The sequence below is a fragment of the Abramis brama genome (assembly GCF_963993115.1).
Source record: "Abramis brama genome assembly, chromosome: 10".
Taxonomy (NCBI): Eukaryota; Metazoa; Chordata; class Actinopteri; order Cypriniformes; family Leuciscidae; genus Abramis; species Abramis brama.
The window spans coordinates 20,901,041-20,922,233 of NC_139972.1; the positions used below are offsets into that span (position 1 = coordinate 20,901,041).

General features: G+C 37.4%; 1 protein-coding gene across 9 annotated transcripts in view; it reads right to left on the reverse strand.

The window, feature by feature from the left end:
- Window positions 1–21,193, reverse strand: part of pitpnm3 (PITPNM family member 3) — an 89,233-nt gene that overhangs the window by 30,766 nt on the left and 37,274 nt on the right. For 6 of the 9 annotated variants that reach the window (XR_014607889.1, XR_014607890.1, XR_014607892.1 and 3 more), the window contains exons 4-5: window positions 8,640–8,707; window positions 8,329–8,549 (exon numbers count right to left, since the gene is read on the reverse strand). Coding sequence is in view for 2 of the 9 variants with exons in the window: in XM_084125749.1 (XP_083981875.1) it covers window positions 8,329–8,549; window positions 8,640–8,707 (289 nt within the window). In the remaining 7 variants the exon portion in view is untranslated. The remainder of the gene's footprint in view (window positions 1–8,328; window positions 8,550–8,639; window positions 8,708–21,193) is intronic. The other 3 variants (XR_014607888.1, XR_014607891.1, XM_084125750.1) reach the window with 1 other exon arrangement.

Consider the following 21,193-nt stretch of genomic DNA (forward strand, 5'->3'; position numbering starts at 1 on the left):
TTGTAAAATACTGTCCTACTACCAGAGTTCATAAATAAGCAATACCAACAACTTGCTTAGTGATGCAGCTTTTATGCAATAAAGTAAATATAGTTACTTACATTTTAGACACATTATTGCTTTTTCTGTTCTTGCTCTGCCACTGAAAATAGTTCTAAACAAATGTACAGCATAAAGTGTCAGACATATTTTACACCGTAATGGTGTTCTGAATGAATCTGTGTTTTTGAACAAATCGTATGAGTGAATAATTCAATAACGTGTTCCTGAATGAATCAGCATTTAAATAATGAAATAGTTCACTCATACATAAATGAATTGGTTGAGTGAATAATGACTCACTCATTCCTGAATGAATCAGTATGTTACAACAAACTGGTTGAGTAAATGATTCAATGATTCACTGGTTGATAAACAAATAAAAGTTTTTGAACTAATCAGTTGAATTAATGATTCAATGACTCACTCGTGCCTGAATGAATCAGCATCTTTGAATGAATCAGTTGATCACTGACAGTCACATGTCGCCACCTACTGATGCAAGCATGTAAAAGCCAATCAGATCTCCACCACTAATGCACAGACTGTTCAAAAATCGAGGACCAGATAATAAAATGGACCTATAATAAAATGTTTAAAGTGGCAAAGATACAGGCCTAAGACTAACAAGGAGTTACAGGTTGTAGCCCAAAGCAGAAGAGGAATATGGAGCAGACTTGCACCATCAACGCTCACAGGTGGGGCTGTCCTCGAGAGACGAATCAGTATACACCTCCTTCCTATCTGAGCTGTGACAGAGCCCCAAATTGTTTTACTCCAGGAATCACGTATTTAATTGACTTGCACACTGTGCTTTGGTGAGAGAAAATCAATGTGGAAGCTTTTTTACCAGAGTTGCTAATTGGAAATCCTGTGTGGAGACGGCAAACACAAAGCTCCATAACATTCCGCCCCTCATTGCTAATGCATGTTTGAGTGTTTTCTGTGTGTAAGACGCTGCACACACACACATACTGTAAAGCCACATCTGTAAGCACACATCATTAGGAAAGGGAACTCATTAGCTCTTAAACAGAGGAACTGAGAACATACATGCATGGCAGCTCTACTGACAGAAGATGTGTGCGCTATAAAAGAGGCTCTAAACATGGCAGTGAGTTGTTAACGTCTGGACTGTCTGTCAGTGAGCCTTGACTGGGTGATTCTCACAAAAACATGCCAAGGTCATATTTTACCCTAATACCAAAAAGAAATAAAAAGAAAAAAGAAAAACATTTGAATGTCAATTTATAAAATTGCATAATTTTTTTTATTTATTTATAAAATGTCAATTTGTAGGACCATTATGTTTTTCTCACCAATTCTCTCAAATTATCACCAAAATGTTTTACTTTAGTGTTCCTGTGCAATTCTCAATATTCTGAATGGTGATTCTCAGAAGATTCTCTTGACTATAATACAGAAGTTTTTAAAATTCATTACAGTAAAACAATAACTTTATTATACTGATTTTTCTAAATAGATTAAATAGATACTGCTATAAAGTATAAATTAGGGCTGAAACAACAAAAATGTATTAAACCAATAGCTATCAATAATGAAAATACGATAAAATAAAAACTTCACAAGGTCACTTCAAAAGTCACAAAGTGGACTGCAGCAAGGATGCAAAAAATTATTAAAATAAATATACCTTCATATGGGCAAACCATCTGTTTTGAAAACCATATGTTTTCAAATATTATTAAAAAAAAAGATTAATAGACAAAACCAGCAGATCAAATAGATTAGATATATATATGTGTGTGTGTGTAATTCACAAACTGCAAGAATAATGTCAAACTGCAAAAAAATAAATAAAGATTCACCCCATTGTTCAGTCCTCGCTGCTGCTGTCCAACAGGCAAGACACAGCAGGAGATAAAATCAGCCACATGTCTCTTCCTGGAGCACCAGAGCCTTCTGATGTTGTTTTGGCTGATCTCGGGCTAAGTAGCGGCGTAAAATGACAGCCTAATGCCTCCATTAACCATGTGGGAAGGAAAAGGAAGTCGTGCTGATGAAAAGAAAACCCTGTTGTATGATTCTGAAGCATGTGTAAATGTGTGTTTCTGTGTATTCTGTATCCAGGGAGCACGATTATGATCTACAACAATTACAACTGTCTCTCCCTGCAGGCTGTTGTTCAATATTATATCACTTTTATTATATCCCCTGTCTCAGTACTGGACAAATGCAGACAGATAGGCATAAAACTGGTCATGGTTTCTGCATCTATCCATTTGTCCTTTGCTCAGGTTGGTTAATACTCACTGCAGCTCCAGCACTGAACCATAAAATCACAAGCAAAAGAGCAAATGCAGTTTGTATGTCACTCATGAACAGGGTTTATCATGTTAATCTCCACGGTACCCTAGTGATTGACATTTTTTTATTAGACTGTGTGCGCCATGGGAGCAGGCAGATATTGTGATCATGTGATCAAAGAACCTCTTCTGCTCTTTGTTCCAACCCTATGGAGCTCCTCCATTTTCATTGCTTCACCCAGGTGATGACAAAGACAGAACAAACCGACATAAAAGGCCTAAAGCTATAGAAGAAATAACTCAGAAGGGCCCTGAGCCACTGAGCCCTTGAAGCGATTGATCCACTTTTACGGTTTGAAGGGACTCTGTTCGTTTTAAAGGCTGATTCTCACAGAAAGTATTAGCGTTATATGCTTACTTGGGGCTGTCTTCTAATTCTTATTCGCTTCATCCCTTATAAATGAACAGCGGCAGAGGGCCGACAAAAGCAAACAAATCAAATTAAGCCTAAGCTATGTATCTTATTTGAACTCTTGTTCTACTTGCATGAGATGAACAGATGCTGAGCAAAAGGCAATGCAAATTAATATGTTAAATTACTACAAATTCTCCCTAACCTAGGGAATTGTTTTCAGGACTTTTCAGAGGGAAAATTTAAAGTAAAATATAAACTTTATAATTTAAAATACTGCGAATTAGTGAAAATTAACAATTAATAAGAGCAGTGGCCGTAAGGGTGGTGAATTTACATTGCAATACACTTTTTTTTTCCTTTTTTTTTTTAATTAATAAATTTATTCAGCAAGGATGCAATAAATTGATCAAAGGTGACAGTAAAGACATTCATAATATTTCAAACAAGTGCTGTTCTTTTGAACTTTCTATTCATCAAGGAATCCTGAAAAAAATATATCACAGTAAACACAAAAATATTTTATAATAATACGCGCAGTTTCTGACAATCTCATGTTAATCTTGAGTACCTATCCTTCATATCTCCGAAGAGTCTTTAGTTTTATCAGATTTATAAAAGACAGATACGCTGTACCGGGTCTTTCCGAAAACAGCCGAGCTCCTGGAGGCGTGCCGTGCAGAAATGCAGACGGCTTCCGTAACCCGAACTTGCACGTTGATGGGCTCGCTCTTGCTCTCGCTCTGGTTGATGTGTGCGCACGCTTTTCAGGGAGAAGTGCCCATACAAGGAATCCCGCCCTTTATGACGTCATACAGGGCCATACTCGGAAAAAAACTTTCCGAAACTTATACGAATCTTGAAGGAGTGTATTTGGCACAGAAATACTCTGTCATACAGTACGTCCAATTTGGTTTTTTTTAAACTTTGGCTGTTTAGCATGAGAATCCAACAGTTTCAATAAGTTAAATTGCAATTTAAAGGTCCCATTCTTCGTGATCCCATGTTTCAAACTTTAGTTAGTGTGTAATGTTGTTGTTAGAGTATAAATAATATCTGTAAAATTATAAAGCTCAAAGTTCAATGCCAAGCGAGATATTTTATTTAACAGAAGACGCCTACAGCGAACGGCCGATTTGGACTACATCCCTCTACTTCCTTCTTTAATGACGTCACTAGAACAGTTTTTTGACTAACCTCCGCCCACAGGAATACACAAAAAGGGGGGCGTGGTCTTGTTGCGCTCCCATGGAGAAGAAGAAGAGTTGCGTTTGTAGAGTGTGTTTGTCGCCATGTCGTCGAGACGCTGTTATTTTCATCCCGAGTCAAATCACCTTTTTTGGCCTTCCCTGAGCGCATGCATCTCCACATTATGGTAAGAGGCATGACCTTTCCGGGCAACGTGCGCTAAGCTGCTGTCGAATCACAACACAGGAACCGCTGGCACAATCAGAACTCGTTACATATTTTCTGGAGGAGGGACTTCATAGAATAAGGAAGTCATCAGCCCGTTCAAAGGACAGTGAAAACAGCGGTATACAAATAAGTAAATTGTGTGAAAAATACTGTGTTTTTTTACACGCGAAACATGAACACATGTTATATTGCACACTGTAAACACAATCAAAGCTTCAAAAACACACGAAAAACGGGACCTTTAAATTGTAATTTGCTATATTAACGTTTTTACTGTAAATGCAGCCTTGGTAAGCATAAGACACTCATTTTCAAAACATTAAATCTGCAATGTGGCTGCTGTTAGGTGTTGGATCCAAGTGCAGAAAAATGTATTGAAACAGGACAACTGAAATAACTCTAAACAAGCAACAAGATAGGCACGTGAACCTGCAACAAACACACGATATAACCATGTATAGGCAAAGCTAGACAAAGAACAAGAGAAGCTGGGGTATAAATAGACATGGGGTGATGAGCAAACAAGACACACCTGGGAAACAATCAAGACCTAATCAGGGTTACTATGGAAACAAGCAAAGCAGAAGGCAAACAGGAAATGAACACAGCACCAGGGGGGACACAAAACACTTCAACATAAAAGTCCTTTAGGAAACAGGGAAATACAGGCTGAGATCATGACAAAAAAAATATTAACAACTTCAAATGTTTGAACGGTATAGTCTCTCTCCACCAGGACTATTGGTTTGCATTGATAAGTGCAGCAACTAATCTTATATTATTATTATATTACATGTTTATTTCTTGGAAAGTAAAGCACTGAACTAGTTGAGATGCAGATAAAAATAAATATTATTAACAACAGTAATATGAAAAAAACAAAACAAAACAAAAAAAAAAATTTATAGGGGAAAAATGCAATATATATATATTTTTTTCGTAATCACAATTTAAAAATAATTTTAAATTGGATAATATTTATACCTTTGAGGTGCTGGAAAGTCCTTGTAAAGTGCCTGAATTTCACTCTCAAAAGGTTGTACGAAACCTGAAATGAATAATGTAAAAACATTCCACTATTTCTGCCACAATACCATGGTTACTGTTAGCGTTACTACATTAAATCCATGGTGGATGTTGGTGATTTATGGATATAACTTGTTCGTTCATGGCACAATGTTTCTCCTGGTTTCCACGTCAGTGCTTTTTGATCTGATATATATAGTATATAACATAGAATTCTGCACTGAATTTGAATGCTTCACACTAGATCTTGCAGCGATAATACTGCAGTGAATTAAAATGCTTTCTTACTTGATTTCCTGGTGCTGTGTAGTAACAGTGTCGTGTGATTGAACTCGTGCCGCGCAGTCTAATATTGGTCCGAGCTGATAAACTGAGCAGCTCAAATGAGAAGCGCAGTTTCATTCCGCTTTTGTTTAGTTTGCCGTTTGATGTTTTTCAGTAACAGAACAGAAATGGCAGCTCTTATCAGTTGGGCAATGTGGTGGTGGCACCAGTGCGACCTCCAACAAAATTTACTAGTGTAAGACTGGAAAAACTGGAAGAGAGGGCAACTCTCTGAGAGACCAAAGGAAATTAACATTTGAACTCACTCTTGTGCACCAATCGAGACGCAAGTCTCACCTCAGAATCATCCTAATATACATCTATTTCCCTCTTCCCCCATTCCTTCTCTCTCATGCTGAGATCACCAAAATTCACCCAAGAATCTATATGGTTTAATGTGAATTATCATCATACAGTATTACACGTTTGGTATCATTCGAAATGTCTCAGTCCGACTGGTACAAAGGTCTCATTCCCAAAGAAGTAAACCAAAAGGTAATAAGGTATTTAAGAGTTTAGAGATAACTTGCACACAGAGGAGGGTGTGTCCTCCAGGCAAATGGCATCCTGCTCCCAAAAGATGTAAACTCTGAATGCAAATTCCCATTGTTAGCAAATGTTTCCATGTGAAAGAAGTTTCTGTCTATATAAAGAAATGCAACAGAGGCTCAGGGCGATTTGAAACTCAAATTAGCCCGTGATGCTGAGTGTACGCAAATGTATTTCGCATCATGTATTTTATGTCAGGTTCGCATCTTCTCTCTTTATTCCAGAGCATTTGATGTTTTGTATTTATTATCTTTGAACTGATTATGATATTGGCATGATACATTTACCTGACATAATAAATTGTTACGTTTGATTTTATTCTGACTGACTCTGAAATTGTTCCCGAGTAGATTAAATGGATTCGTATGTTACTGCCAGTTTTGTGTCAGATTAGTGACGACTAATATTTGGCACTAATTCAAGTGTACGTGTTTTGCAAAGACAAGAAGTGAATTTCCGTTTAGGGCAGCAAACGTGCTGCTTGACCAACCTAAATCTGGGTGTGTCTGACCTCTGTTTTAATTTAATGTTACTTTAGATAAGTGTATGTGGGCAAGTAAAGCTGCCCACATACACATATTATAAGACAAGTAAAGTTGGTTTTATATCTGTAGTAGTGGCCATACCTCTATTGAAGTAAACGTTACTTTAATTTCAAGTGTATGCAATCACGGGGGCTATACCAAAGTATCTTTGATTGTGTACGCGTGAATGCGACCGATCTCAGGTATATAGCAATTACCTCTGTTTAGTGACCTAAACTGGCGAGATCAAATGTATTGCTAAACTATTATGTAATTGACCAATAACCAATTGCCAATCTAACTTAAATTCGAGGTTGTGATAAAATGGAGTCAGAAATAAAATGGAGTCAGATAAAAGCTTAAATTACTTTGCCACGCGGAAAGACAGTAACACGCAGAGACCTTCACCCTTCTATCGGAAACCGCCATTGGACTGATTTAAACGGGCTTACACTAGCACCAGCAAGAAAAAAGGTTGCAGAATTTGGAGCCCATTTGTTGCAGTCTGGAGCCCTGAATGGGCTCTTATTTGAGGAAATAAATCTGTAAAATGTTGCTCAAATTAGTGGCCGATATTTGCCATTTTTTAAATATCGGCATCGGCCGTTAAGTTTTTCTGTCTGATCAATTTGTCGTAAGCGGGACATTTAGCTCAATAGCGTGTCGACTTTTAAGGCCAATTCACACTGCACCGACAGACAGCGACCAACAGCAACAGACACTTCATCAAGTTTTATTGGATCAGTGTGTTCGGCATCTGACAGTGTTAGTCAGCGCTTGTTTTCAATAAAGTTCAGCAATGCTTTTAACATATTCAATCAGGTTTGTCGGGTAATGAAATGTGAAATAAATGAAGTACTGTAATCTGTTAAACATTTAATTTCACAAACCTTGCAGACTTATTCGAATCCAGCTGTGAGATCTTCTGAAGTGTGTATTTGTAGATTGCATAAAAACCTACGTAGGCTACTGTGTGCGTAACAGTCTGTCCGTGTGAATTGAATGAGGAGAGTTCAGCTTTACTGGAGACGAACGATCGACAAACTTTAAATTCTTGATTATAAACTATGCTGAGCTATATATAGTTGTCCAATGTCATATTTGTGTTATTTTCACTGTGCTGTAAGAGAAGTTAGATTTACCTTGCCTTTATTTGAAAAAATATGATTCCAGCACACCAGACTACATAGTGCCCTGTTGGTTACAGTGTTTACTTTCTTTTTATTCATGTTTTTCAACAGTTTCCTTATTTGTGAAAAATACTGAAATAGGATTAATGTGAATTATGTGAAGTTGCCATATAAAGTATGTTAAGTCTGTTTATATTTAATTCATTATCAAATTATTTATTTCTAATGTATTAAATATTAAGTAATATATATATATATATTTATATATGTGTGTGTGTGTGTGTGTGTGTGTGTATATATATTGAGTTCAGAAAAACAACTGCCTCTGCCTCAGCATTTTCCCATAAAGTTAGTTTTGAGCATTCAGACAGTTTCACCTAAGGGTGTTCCCATGACTTCATAACAAAACATCTATGTATGTGGGATCTCATTTCATAGTGTGTTTGCACAACTGAGCAAAACCCTCCATGCCGGGAAATGAAGCCAGTCCAACCAGTTACAAAACAGTACAGTTGAAAGGAAACCGTGACGGTATTAGATGATAGCCTATATACACAATGGTATTTACTTTAAAGAATACCATGGCGCATTTCCAAAAAAAACATGCCAATTAAAAATTGCTTTCAGTAATAGCTACTTACTTGGACACAAGGCAGAAGGCCTCTGCACATATAGCTGGACACGGCACCAACTTGAGGACGACATGCTGAGCTGCAGCTTGGAAATGAGCTTGGGATACTTTCTCCAATACTGAGGACAGGGTGTTTACATCTGCAGTCTTTGCACCTGGCTCTCCACCCACTGTGTCCAGTATGTTCCCCCCGTGAACCACCAGCACCAGCAGATGTGTTTGACATTTCTTCTGGTGGACAAGGGACACGGAAAAGTCACAGCACAATATTATGGAAAAGAAAGCAGTAGAATACTGAATATTTAAAAAGGATAATGTTACCTCAGCTTCCTCTCCGTCAATGCTAGTCTGAGGGACACATTTCGGCCTCCTTACACGGTACAGACTCTCTAAGCCCATTAAGGAAAGAGCATGAGATGGATAGATGGGGATACATATAAAAAAAAAGAGAAAGAGGGTGATTATAGCCACTTTGCACAGATGCACAGCAAACAAAACCACAAATGATTATCGATCCTTCAAAGCACACTCATCCGCCTCTCACTAATGATTTTACCTTCTATTTATTTTCTTCATAATAACAGAAAATGTAGTGTTATCATCAAAACACCATACTGGTACCATCATATTTTAAAACAGGTCAATAAGAAACAGACAGAGCTTGGGATTTGTATCAGACAAACTCTTTCATTTTGATGTCAGCTGGTGTCATAAAAAATAATAAATTACACACAAGAGGAAGTGAACAGGACCAACAAAAAGCTTTTCGGTGTCTCCAAATCTCCAAATAAGACTGCTGGCTAAAGACTAAAGTCATTATACCTCACCTTCACCATTGCATGCTCTATTTATTTTTTTTCCATTTGTAGCTTCCCGCTCTGTTCTGCCATCTCATTCTCACACTCTCATGATCTAGCGCTCCTGATCTGGCTGGCCTCCAGTCATTCTGACAGCATGGAGCTTGTGCGCATGCCATCTCAATGCCTTTTATTAATCTATGTGCTTTTAGGAGGGAAATGTATGAAGGTAAAAGAGTAGTAAAGCTCGAGAGCACGTAGATGTGAATTTGAGAACTTGTACAATAAATATTCCTACTTGTACGTGAACATTTACACTCACAGCTCCAATGTGAAAACATGTCAAATAAAAATCTGAAGTTAAATGTACTCGCAGACAATAGTCACAAACCTGTATTCTGAATTTGAATCTGCAGACAAGTAGTCACAAATGTGTAAAATGCCATTCACAGAAATACAATGACAGACACAAACTTGTAATATATATTTGCATTTAATCTTACATTCATATTCGCAGTACACCAAATTTGAGAATTGCATTGACAGATTTGAGAAGTTGCAAGTGCCTAATTGAGGTTGTAAAGCGAATGTGAATGTAAGATTAAATGCAAATATATATTACAAGTTTGTGTCTGTCATTGTATTTCTGTGAATGCCATTTTACACATTTGTGACTACTTGTCTGCAGCTTCAAATTCAGAATACAGCCAGGTTTGTGACTATTGTCTGTGAGGGCAAATTTCAACATTTAACTTCAGATTTTTATTTTACATGTTTTCACATTGGAGCTGTGAGTGAAATGTTCACGTACAAGTACGAATATTTATTGTACAAGTTCTCAAATTCACATCTACGTGCTCTCGAGTTTTGCTACTCTTTTACCTTCATAGTAATGTTGGAAACTCACAATCCACAAGGTGAAACTTCAAGGAATTCAATCCCCAAGTGGTTGTTCAATGTAACATTACACATATTTACAACATGCCCTCTAAAACCAGTTGGATATTTGTCAATGGTGAATTTATGAATAACAATGTCTGGTTTTCTTTTCCCATATTACTCAGTGCTCCTCTCATTATTGTCAAATTCCAGGTGTTTTTTCAATGATCTAATCTGCAACAGTTATTGAAATCCAATCCCATCATTATGTAATGAGAAAGCATAAACTGAAAAACAGAGCCAGTTAAGAGTTATACAAACAAGCACTGGATTGATTCATAATCCATCCTTTCGCAGACAAGTATGGGAAAACGCATGTATTTTGACCATCAAGATGATGTCATGACAACCCTGAGCTGCTGTAACATCAAACAGACTGAGCTGATGATAGACCAGACTACTTCTCTTAATGGCATATTCATACACTTCTAAATCACTAGGTCTCCAAGGAGCAATTGTGTTCATTGAAAAGCTGTACCCGACTACAGAAAACCCTCCCAATAGTGAGAGCCTGTGCTAATCCCAGCTGCAGGCTTTCATTCACAGCCGCACCATAAGGAAAACAGTCAGGGAGCAGAGCTGTGTTCTCTCCTGTGCTTTACTCTGTATGCTGCCAATAAGATGCAGCATTTTCAGGCTCAGTGCCACTTTCTTACTATAGCCTGTCTGACTACATCCCCAGATGCATGTAAGACACAAACAAATTCAGCTTACGTAATGAGCCATATACAGGGCCGTAGCTAGAGGATTCGGGGCCCCCTGAAAAAATATTGATGTGGGCCCCCACAACCCTCCACCAATATCATATGCTGTACAATAGATGAGCATGGAGGCCCACATAACAGAAGATGGTGATGTTGTAAAACTTTTATTTTAAAAGTTAAATGTTTATATAAAAATTACAACTAATAAAAACTAACAAAAAGCAAGAAATTGTTAAATAATAATAAAACCAATTTTAAATAATGTTTTTTTTTTCATCAGTCTGTTATAATTCATAAATCAAAAAGTAAACATTTAGAAATTGACAAGAATGCAGTAAAAAAAAAATCATTTATTGTCTTATTTTTTAATAAAGATAATATGGAACTGGTAATATTATTAAATAAAGCTATAATTTATTCATTCAAGTGCAGTGTATTTGTGTTTTCAGCCGGGAGGTCAGGTGCATAATGCAATGCGTCGTGACTCTATTTACAATAGTGTAAAAATACAGGGATTTTGAACACGTCATCATTCAGTTGATTCTGGTGCGCACCGATAATGAAAAGTGACAGTACCGGCAGGCTGTAGACGGTAGTTTTCTTATTCCCAGCGAAATAACAATACACTTTATCTTGATCGACTGGGGTACAACAGCTCTCCTGGCCTCCCTCTCCTTCTTTTCATGGCGTTTCTAGTACCCTGTTTTATGTTTTCTTTTCCCTGAAATTTTTCAGTCAGTCAGTCTCCTGCTCTTCCACCAAATTCATCGTTAACTTCAGGCACTGCCGACTCAACTCTGATTGGTTCTGTTCACGAGCTGGGATGGGACTTACAATTTTATTGGGTCCATCTGATGTTTGTCACTGACTGAATAATTAATAAATACTTTAGATCGGACTAAACCATTTTTAGGGAGGTAGCCTAAGAGAAGCAGATATTTGGGAAAAATATTTAACCAAATTGCATGTTTTTGTGGTTTTCATTTAAATCTCAGGCATACAACTAATATAAAAATTAGAATTATTCATACAATAGGGGCCTATATAGTATTTTGTGGGGCCCCCTGGGCAGCGGCGGAAAAAAATAATTGTCACCACCTTTCACCCCACTAGCGACGGCACTGGCCATATGGATCGACAGACCGACAGACAGACAGACAGACAGACAGACGGATGGATGGTGAGCTTTGTGTGTTAATGAAATTCCACAGTAGGAATTTAATGCTCGGCTAGAGCGGCAGAGTGGGCAACGCTGAGAACGCCCACAGTTTAGTTTCAATTGGGCTCAAAAGGTGAGAAAATGATGGCAAAGAGATGGAGAGAAAAGGATAACATGCAATAAGGACAGGAGAATGACAAGGTGGGGGACAATGGGGACATGTTGTTCTTATTCACTCTGCTCTGGAGTTGCTTTAGCTCATGTCCTCTATTTACAACAGCCCAGACACCCAGCTGATTTATAGCATCCTGTAGAGAAATACAGAATCAATGGACAGGGGGAGCGACAGAGCAATTAGAGAGAGAGAGAGATACAGACAGGGAGGGCATGTGAAGAATGCAAAAGAGAAAGGAAGAAGAAAGAGAAAGAAAGAAAATCCTACCAACAAGTTGGACCAGGGTAAAATGTGTATTGACTGAGCTTGTTCCTCCTTTTGATTCCACAATCATATAGTTTAACAAAATGGATTTCTACCAGGGAAACCTGAGCCAGGATAACACTACAGTGAGGACATTCCTCCCGCCTGCCAAAACAGACCCAGCCTGAAAAGCACAGTCTGAATCATGGACTGAATCAGTTATTTTGACTAAAAATGAATCAAAAAACTTCCGTGTGGTTTTTTTTCAACATTAAAATGCACATTTGTAAGCTTGAAAACTATTAAACTAAAATCAATCTTTACCTACTTTCATATAAAAAAACGTCATATATACAACAGAATGTCATAGAAATAAATAATATTGAAATAAAATAATATTCTTATTTTGCACATAAATATTTGGTCTTATTTAGACGAATATTAAAATAAATAAAGGGGACGGGAATTTTTTAATTAAAATTCCGGATGGAAATATTTGTACAGGATGAAAATATTACTAATCTTGTGTTCACCAATGAGAACAGTTACAATATTTTTGATAATTCAGGAAAATTTAGTGTAAAACTTTTCAAACATAAATGACCTCTATAGACTCATTAGGAAAGAGCAAAAGCTTAAATAAAGATAAAGTCTCATAATTTGATGGAAGGCAACAGCTGCTAAGGTAGGATTGGTCTATAATGTTTTTAAAGCATGATGTGGTAGAGTGTCAAGACAGAGAGATATAAGAAAAAAGGGATCAAAAAGAGAGAGAGAATGAGCAACATGAGAATAGAAGCGACAGATGAAATAGATTGAGATTGAAAGAGATAGAAAGAGGGCTGTTCAGAGTGCAGATATGCATTTATAGCGGAGATAAACATGAACGTGTTGCCAAAAATATCACTAGGTTGACAGTGGCTGCAGGCTGCCTTTTACTCCGTGATCGTTGAGCTCACGCAGAGTCTCAACAGAGAAGTTACGAGTATCTCAACTGAAGAGAGCTAGAGATGATATCAATGAAATGTTGCTCTGATCACATGCTGTAGTGTAGAGAACCAAAGACATAACAAAACTGAATTGCCAACGGTGCGGAACAAGCAGTAAGTGTATCCAAAATGCTAGGAAATGCAGAACTTATGCAGATTAGATGCAAAAATACCAATCGCTTAGCTGATAATGCTGGAGTTATTGGTGGATACAGTGCTTAAACCATATAGGCTACTTAATACATTATTTAATTCAGATTTTAAATGTTATTATTTATTAACATATGTATATTTGCATATATCTGCATATATATTGAAGAACACACAGATCTTGGCACTTCTGGAATTACAATTTTTTCATTGAATATATCAATACTCTATAGTTTCTGTTAATAAAAAAAAAGTCTGCAAAAAGTTGTCATAATTACAGGAGAAATATTAGAAATATTGAAAATATTAAAGTGCTTTTATTTATTTAAAAACGCTACAGTAATGGGGCTTTTATTTTATGATATTTTTATGTTGCATTTTGGTTGAAAACTGTGCTTTGAATATTGTGTTGGATTACAGGGGCCTTTGAAAAACATTTACAAAAACACACCCCAAATCAGTGATGTATCAGGCATTCTAGCTATTAATAAAGGAATCCTATTATGCTTTTTTACTTTTCAACTTTAGTTAGTGTGTAATGTTGCTGTCTGAGCATAAAAAAGATCTGCAAGGTTACAAAGCTCAAAGTCCATTCCAAAGGGAGATATTTTATTTAACAGAATCTACTTTCCAAGAACCACAACAAACAACTCGTTTGGACTACAACGTGTTATTCTGGGCTTTATGAAGTCACAATGTTACTCATTTAAATAATTTCCACCCATGGAATATGCAAAAAAAGGTGCGAGGCCTGGTTGAGCAGCATTAGAGAAGACAGTGTTGTTGCTATGTCAAAGAGACAATGTTTTGTCCACCCCGTTTCCAAAACTCCTTTGTTTGACCTTCCTAAGACTGACGAACTTGAGTGGTTAAAATTGTTCCTGAACATTACAACCCCAATGTAGCAAGGTTATTTGTTATGGGAAGGAGGCGGGAAATAAAAGTAAAGATGCCAGCCCCTCACGGACGACTGTCGCCACACAGAATAAAACAAAACATCAAATAAAACAGCCCAGGCCTGGTCCTCTCTCATCCTTCACGATCGTCGCTCCTCCTTTTATGCCTCCGCTCCGCTTCTCAGTGAGACAGGTGTTGTGCCGAATCTTTTTACCCTTTTTATCTTTTTACTTTTTAATTTTGTGCCAAATTATTACCCCCCTCGTTGAAGTCAGTACCTGATGGCCTAATAATCCTAACCCCAACCCTAATCCTAACCCCTCCCCCACAACTAATCCTAAACCTAACAATACTAGGGAGGTAATAATTTGGCAGGGGTCAGAATTCGGCACAACAACCTGTTACACACAAAAGCTTCTCCCGAAATGGAGCAGTTCCCACTTTGTCGGGACAATCAAATGTTTATGGATCACAACTTGAAAGTATGTCTTATTATTGTAGTTGTGTTTTCTATTAACAGTTCCAATGATAAGTTTTATGTAGTTTCTATGATGTAAACAAAGGGCAAAGCTGTTTGGCTCTGCTCGCCTGTCAACCAACATTAGTGTAGATTATAGTGTTTCTGTAGCTTTTGTGAGCTCTCGCTTCTGTAAGACTGTTTACCGCCCCTTAGGAAAATTAATCATGGATTTGTGAGCGATTACTGTTTGTATTACCATAGTTTATGACAAATATCATGATTAAATGGTGTATAACGTATATAAAATGTATAAGAAAAAAAAAAAGAACATACCACTCTGAAACATCCAGTGAAATACGTACTTGCCCATGCATGGAATCCGTGCATGTAATCCACTCTGGACGATCCTCTTGTTTGTTAACATTCTTAAGTCTGAATCAGGCTTGAATTGGTTTGAAATTGACGCCATCCTTAATATTTACACCTGAGCAGATGAAACTCGCGGTTATGGTAAGGGATGTGACATTTCCCGAACACGGGGAGCCAATCACAACACACTGGGCAAGCTAACCAATCACAGAACATCTCGTATTTCAGAAGGAGGAGCTTCATTGAAACATGAACCAACAACGCATTCAAGTCAAGGAAGAGAAGTGCTGTAAAATATGTGAAAAATAATAACAATCAAGCATGAAAGCCTAGTACACCCCAAAAACAAAATTAAGACTGCATAATAGGACCCCTTTACATGGATTGCTTCTGCATGGTGTGATTGATGTTTTGTGAAACAGTTACAGACTGTCACTTTACTGTGAGACACATAACAATGAGTTGTGGCCACAGCCACATGGGAAAAGTGTTGTGATTTCAAGAAGAGCAGAGAGGACATTTCTGACCATCTGCTTGACAGGGAACACACCTGGCTGTACCAAATCCCAGATGCAGAATGTTAAAAAAGAACACATTCCAGCTTCTCGTCAAATTTGCTATGGACAGCAATATGTTCAGTGGAAATACATTTAACAATCTGTCCCCAGCACTCACCCTCTCAGATAAGAGAATATGTAGGAAAAATACAAACTTACGCACATACAAATATATCGCCATAAATACACTGTGAGGAGCACATAAGCTGAATTCCACCCAAATTCAAGTCTGTGTATGTGAGCATGTGATTGAAGTTACTGCAGCAGGGCATCTGTACTCTCTGCTGTGTGTATGTTGGCATGCTGTCAGTAGACAAGTCTGGGCACCCTTGTTGCACAACTGACAAGTTCAGGTCTAACACCTGTCCACCACCATCACACTACAGAAACACATCAACCTGGGAGGACACATCACAACAGGTGTGTAGTGTTAACACTGAACAAGCCCATTTATTTTGGCTAGATCATCAACAGCATTCATCTCCCATTGTAGAATAGAAATGTGTCAGCCGCTAGAGATTCTGCTGTAACATTTGTACTGAAGTACATTCACATTGTGATTTAAAAATCTGTCAAAACTATAATCTATTCGGTCAACTACTCATCGTCACTTTAAAGTGTAGACAATTTTGTTGATTATAATGGGAGTGAATCACTTTTAACACCCATCGTCCAGTGTAAGGATGGTACTTCAGGTTTTTAACTTAAAAAAAATAAATAATAATAATAATAATTACTGTAGGTTTTTAACCCAAAATAAAATAGAATAAAAATAAATAAATAATATAATAACAAAGCCTTGTGTTACTGTAGGGATGTAAAATTAAATTAAATTAAATTAAATTAAATTAAATTAAATTAAATTAAATTAAAAATTAAATTAAATTAAATTAAAAAAAGGATGAAGTTCCTTTCATTTTAAGTATTATAAAATACTGTTATGTAATGTATGTGATGAGTGATATAATACTTTGGTCATACCAATTACTCAAAAAATGTGTTTGATGAAGCAAATCGTATTTATTTAGTAAAAACGTGAAAATATGATTTTGTTCAGTATTTTCGTTTTGTTGGCTTCATGTAATAAATAATCCACATACTGTACAGTACGTGTCATCACATGGAGCTCTGAATAAAAAGGAAACTTAAGAGATAAACTTATGATGGGGAAATTTTGTACTAAAGACAAATGTGCTTGAGCCGCAACATATTTTCTTAGTTAGACAGTTATTTGAATTGCAGGCATGACTAACATAAGGGTGGGCCAACATTCTTTTCATTCACTTTAAACTACGGTATGTAATGTTGCAGTTGTACTTGCCAAAGACAATTTTTACTTGGACTTAGCACTTGGCAAGTGTTAATTTTGTACCCCGAACACCTCATTCTCTGAACAGCAGAATCTGTCACAGTCTGGAATCAGTGTCCTTCAGTGCTGCCAGACACATACGAGTCAATGCAACAATCGTGAGCTCTCCTTCTGTGCCATTAAGCTCCATCATCACCTTATTATGATTCTTTTCCTCCCTTCTCTCTCATTCTTTCTCTCTGTGGAGTCATCTTATTGTTCCTAGCTTTGTGTGTCTTCAGTTTTCCCTGCTTGGGGCATTCTGTGGTTAAACGGGCAAAAGAACAGAAAAGAAAAAGTAATTAAATGGGAATTAGCGTGTGAGGGAGATTGTGCCTACAAGAGACATATGTTTAAAAAACGACTTGGCAGTGGCTCGCGATGGGGAGAATACAGATGAGGCATGTTCGAGTGTCTGGCCGCGGCGAGGCACGGAGGGGCCGTGTCTGCGAGCAACCAGAAGCGACGTGAGCCTGTCAGATAAGCTGAGCAGATAACGTGTGTGATTCGATCAGCCAACAGAGGCTAGGGCTCTTATTTTCTGCATTAATTAGTCGTCTTTTCAAATGTATTCAGCCAGAGCTTGAAGTCTAATCAGAACCTGGACTGCACAGAGTTTGCTCTTGTCGCAATGCCGCCGACTAGGTGATTAACATTTGAAAACTTGAGTAAAATGTTAAAGGGGAGAGAAACAGACGGTACGTTTCTGTTATAGTGCCAGACAAACACTCTGGGACCCTGAGATGCTGGCTGAATCAACAGTCAAAAAAGTTGAGATCAATAAGCACAAGAGCAAGACTTTTTTTCAAATAGTTTTATCGGTTCCCTGATGACTATATTGTTGTTGCCGGCTGCACAACTTGCCACGGCTTTGGAAGATCTGATGATATATGAGGGGATAATAATTTAAAACTAGCAAAACATATTATTTTACATTTAACAATGTTTTATTATAATTACAATAATTAATAATATTATATAATACTTTAACAATCCATTCTCTTTCTGATAAAAATACACATTATAGATAAGTGTCAGTAAATAAATTGCATTGGTCTAAAATGATCACATGAAACTGCTAACAACAATATGAAATTATCCTATTTTCTTATCTTACTTCAGGATTATTATCATTAAAGGTGCTGTATGTACATTTTTTTGACTGTACTAAAACATAAAAACTATATGTTTGCAGATAAAGCATGCTAAGTTCACATACTTGTTTCTCTGAAACAATGCTACAGCCGGTTATTCTACTTTGAAATGTGCGTTCTGGGTCGAAATGTCTGTTTTTGTTTTGGTCTGTGTGATCCCGCCCACTGTCAAATTACCCAATAGTGTTTCGACACCCTGGGTTGCCAGTTGGCAGAAAACACAGCGTATTGCAACCATGGAAGCCAGCGAACGAACTGGGTCAGAGATCGCAGATTCTACCTGACCTAAAAAGCCTCCACATCCATCTATAGAAGTTATTTAAACACGATTAAATCAACTGATCAACTTGTCGAACTCGTTCCTGTTGTGCGTGCTCAATCATGCAACATGCTTGAGTGTTGAGTCTGAGGAGGAGGGAGCGGGGGAAACAACTCTCTATAATATTTTCAGTTTAGACTGCAGTACCCATTTCAACCACTTTAGAGATATCTTGCTTACAGAGGAGGGTGGATCCTTTCCCAAGATCTCCATCCAAATGACCTCCTGTTCCTCAAAAAGGTGCAAACTTTCTAGATCTATGTCCCTGTTAACGCAAATTCCCATTGTTAGCTCATGTCTACATTTGGAGGAGGCTTCTGTCTTGGTTTGGTACTTAAATAAATGCTGCAAAAGGGCTCAGGGCGATTTGTAGTCAGATCAGCCCGTAATGCTGTGTTGTCCTCCAGACACTCATTATGTATTTGTCTGAGATGCGTTTTTTACTCCAGAGCATTTGATGTTTTGTATTGATTCTTTAAACTGATTATGTAATTGGCATGATACATTTACCTGACTAATAATAAATTGTTACATTTGAATTTATTCTGACTTGCTCGAAAGTTATTTACTTTAGTAGATTATGTTGTATCCATTGTTACAGCAAATCTCTGTCAGGTTAGTAACGGACTAAAGTCCAGTTTTGAGAGGAGCATAGGGCATGCCAACTGATATTTTAGTTCCGGCTAACACTTGGCACTGATACTGATACAAGTGTACTTAGACTGTAAGGCTTATAAAGGGAATTTCCATTTCTGACAACAGAATGTTGCTCGACCAACCTAAATAGGATGAGCCTTACCTCGTTTATTGTAATATTACTCTAGCTAAGTGTACATGGGAAACCATGCCATAATCAAACCATAGCTACTATCAGAGAAAGTAATGTTGGTCGGCTTATATCTGTAGTAGTGGTAACCTCTGTGACCTCTGACTAGAGATAGTGTTACTTTAATTCAAGTGTATACAGATCTAATTTAATTGGAATAAAAATACTTTACATACTGAAAAGACAGAATACGCAGGAAACCTTCAGCCACTCTATTGGAAACTGTAATTGGGCCGATTGGACGGGCCTTACAGATTAAAGATAAAGATTTTTTATGAAATATTTTGTACTCACAATTTTGACCCAATAAAATATATTCATTATAAAAAATACCATGCTGTTAATTTAGTTTTCTAGGTTTAGAATTCACACTTTTAAAATTACACATCCTCATATTTTGACTGTTGGTTCTTCAAAGGAAAAAAAAAACTGTTGTTAAGGGGTGAAATTAAAATAGGAAATATATAGATTTTTAGTTGTTTTGTCTTATTTAAAATAATTTTAAGTGGAAGTTTGGTGAGGTGGGCCCCAGGTGGACCTTGGCCCCTGGTTAAGAGCCACTGTAATAGGCACATCTAAGCTTCAAATTCCATAGAAGCAGCATAAATGTGTGTACACGGATTCATAATCATGATAAAAGTGCATGAATGAAGAAAAGGTCAAGCTTTAAATCTCCAGTACTAACCTACTGGAGTACTACATCATATGTACAGTGATTGGATTCACTCAGTGGACAGAAAAGGTACAAAGAGGTACAGGGGGTAAATTGGAGATCCAGAGACAGGAGGTGGCTGGCTTCTGTCTGGTGCTTCTCTCTGAGGCATCATCAGGCTGTTTCAATGGCTCTGCCAATGGGCACCCAAACCTCTTGGCTCCACAGGGATTCTGGGCCAACTTCCATCTGTGCTCACATAAACAATCACTGCCCGCACAACGCCCTCAACTTGCTAATACAGTACACATGTAATCAAAATGATTAGGCAATGCCACTGACTGAAAAGTAATTACTTGAAATAGCAAATGAGCAAAAACAAAACCACAGCCCAGACGTACCTGGACGTACCCAAGACGCAAGTTTATAAATTAAGAGAGCGTCACAAAAGTCTCCAAATCCCTAAACTGTCTGGTGTGGATCCAGCTATCAGTCACGCATGTGATTCCTTAAATAATCAGGTCGTCAATTAGATAGTCAATCAGGTGGCCCTAAGGGAAGGTAATCCAGATCCTCTAGATCAAAGATTGATGAGAATTTTACCTGTGAGGAACTGCAATTAACTGGAGAGTCTGCTTTAAAAGTCCTAATGAGCCCCCATTAAATTGATTTATAGAATCATTATCACCTTGCTATGAAAAGTAAAAAATGGTAGCATGGATAATCCATAAGTCTGATTTTAAAAAGTACCTACTGCTTTCACATCAAGGGAAGCAGATGAAATAAAAGCAATCCCTAAACCTCTATGAGTTAAGAACCCAGTCAAGTACATCAGGAAACAAAGCCTGACTGATGAAAAGCCAGACTGTATTCAGAAACAAAGAATAAAAGCTACAGGTACTATTCAGAGAGAGAAAAAAGAAAAATGTCCCCTGCTTATCTAACTAGCAGTATCGCTGATTTTACTAGATTTGACATCAATGGACTTGATATAAAGGACAATCAAATAGCCTTTAATGCAGTTAAAAGCGAGATAAAATAAATATCCATCATTTAGTCAAAGACATTGAACTCTCTACTCAGACAACGACTTTGCATGCCAAACAAATTGCGCTCCACATGGGAGACATGACACAA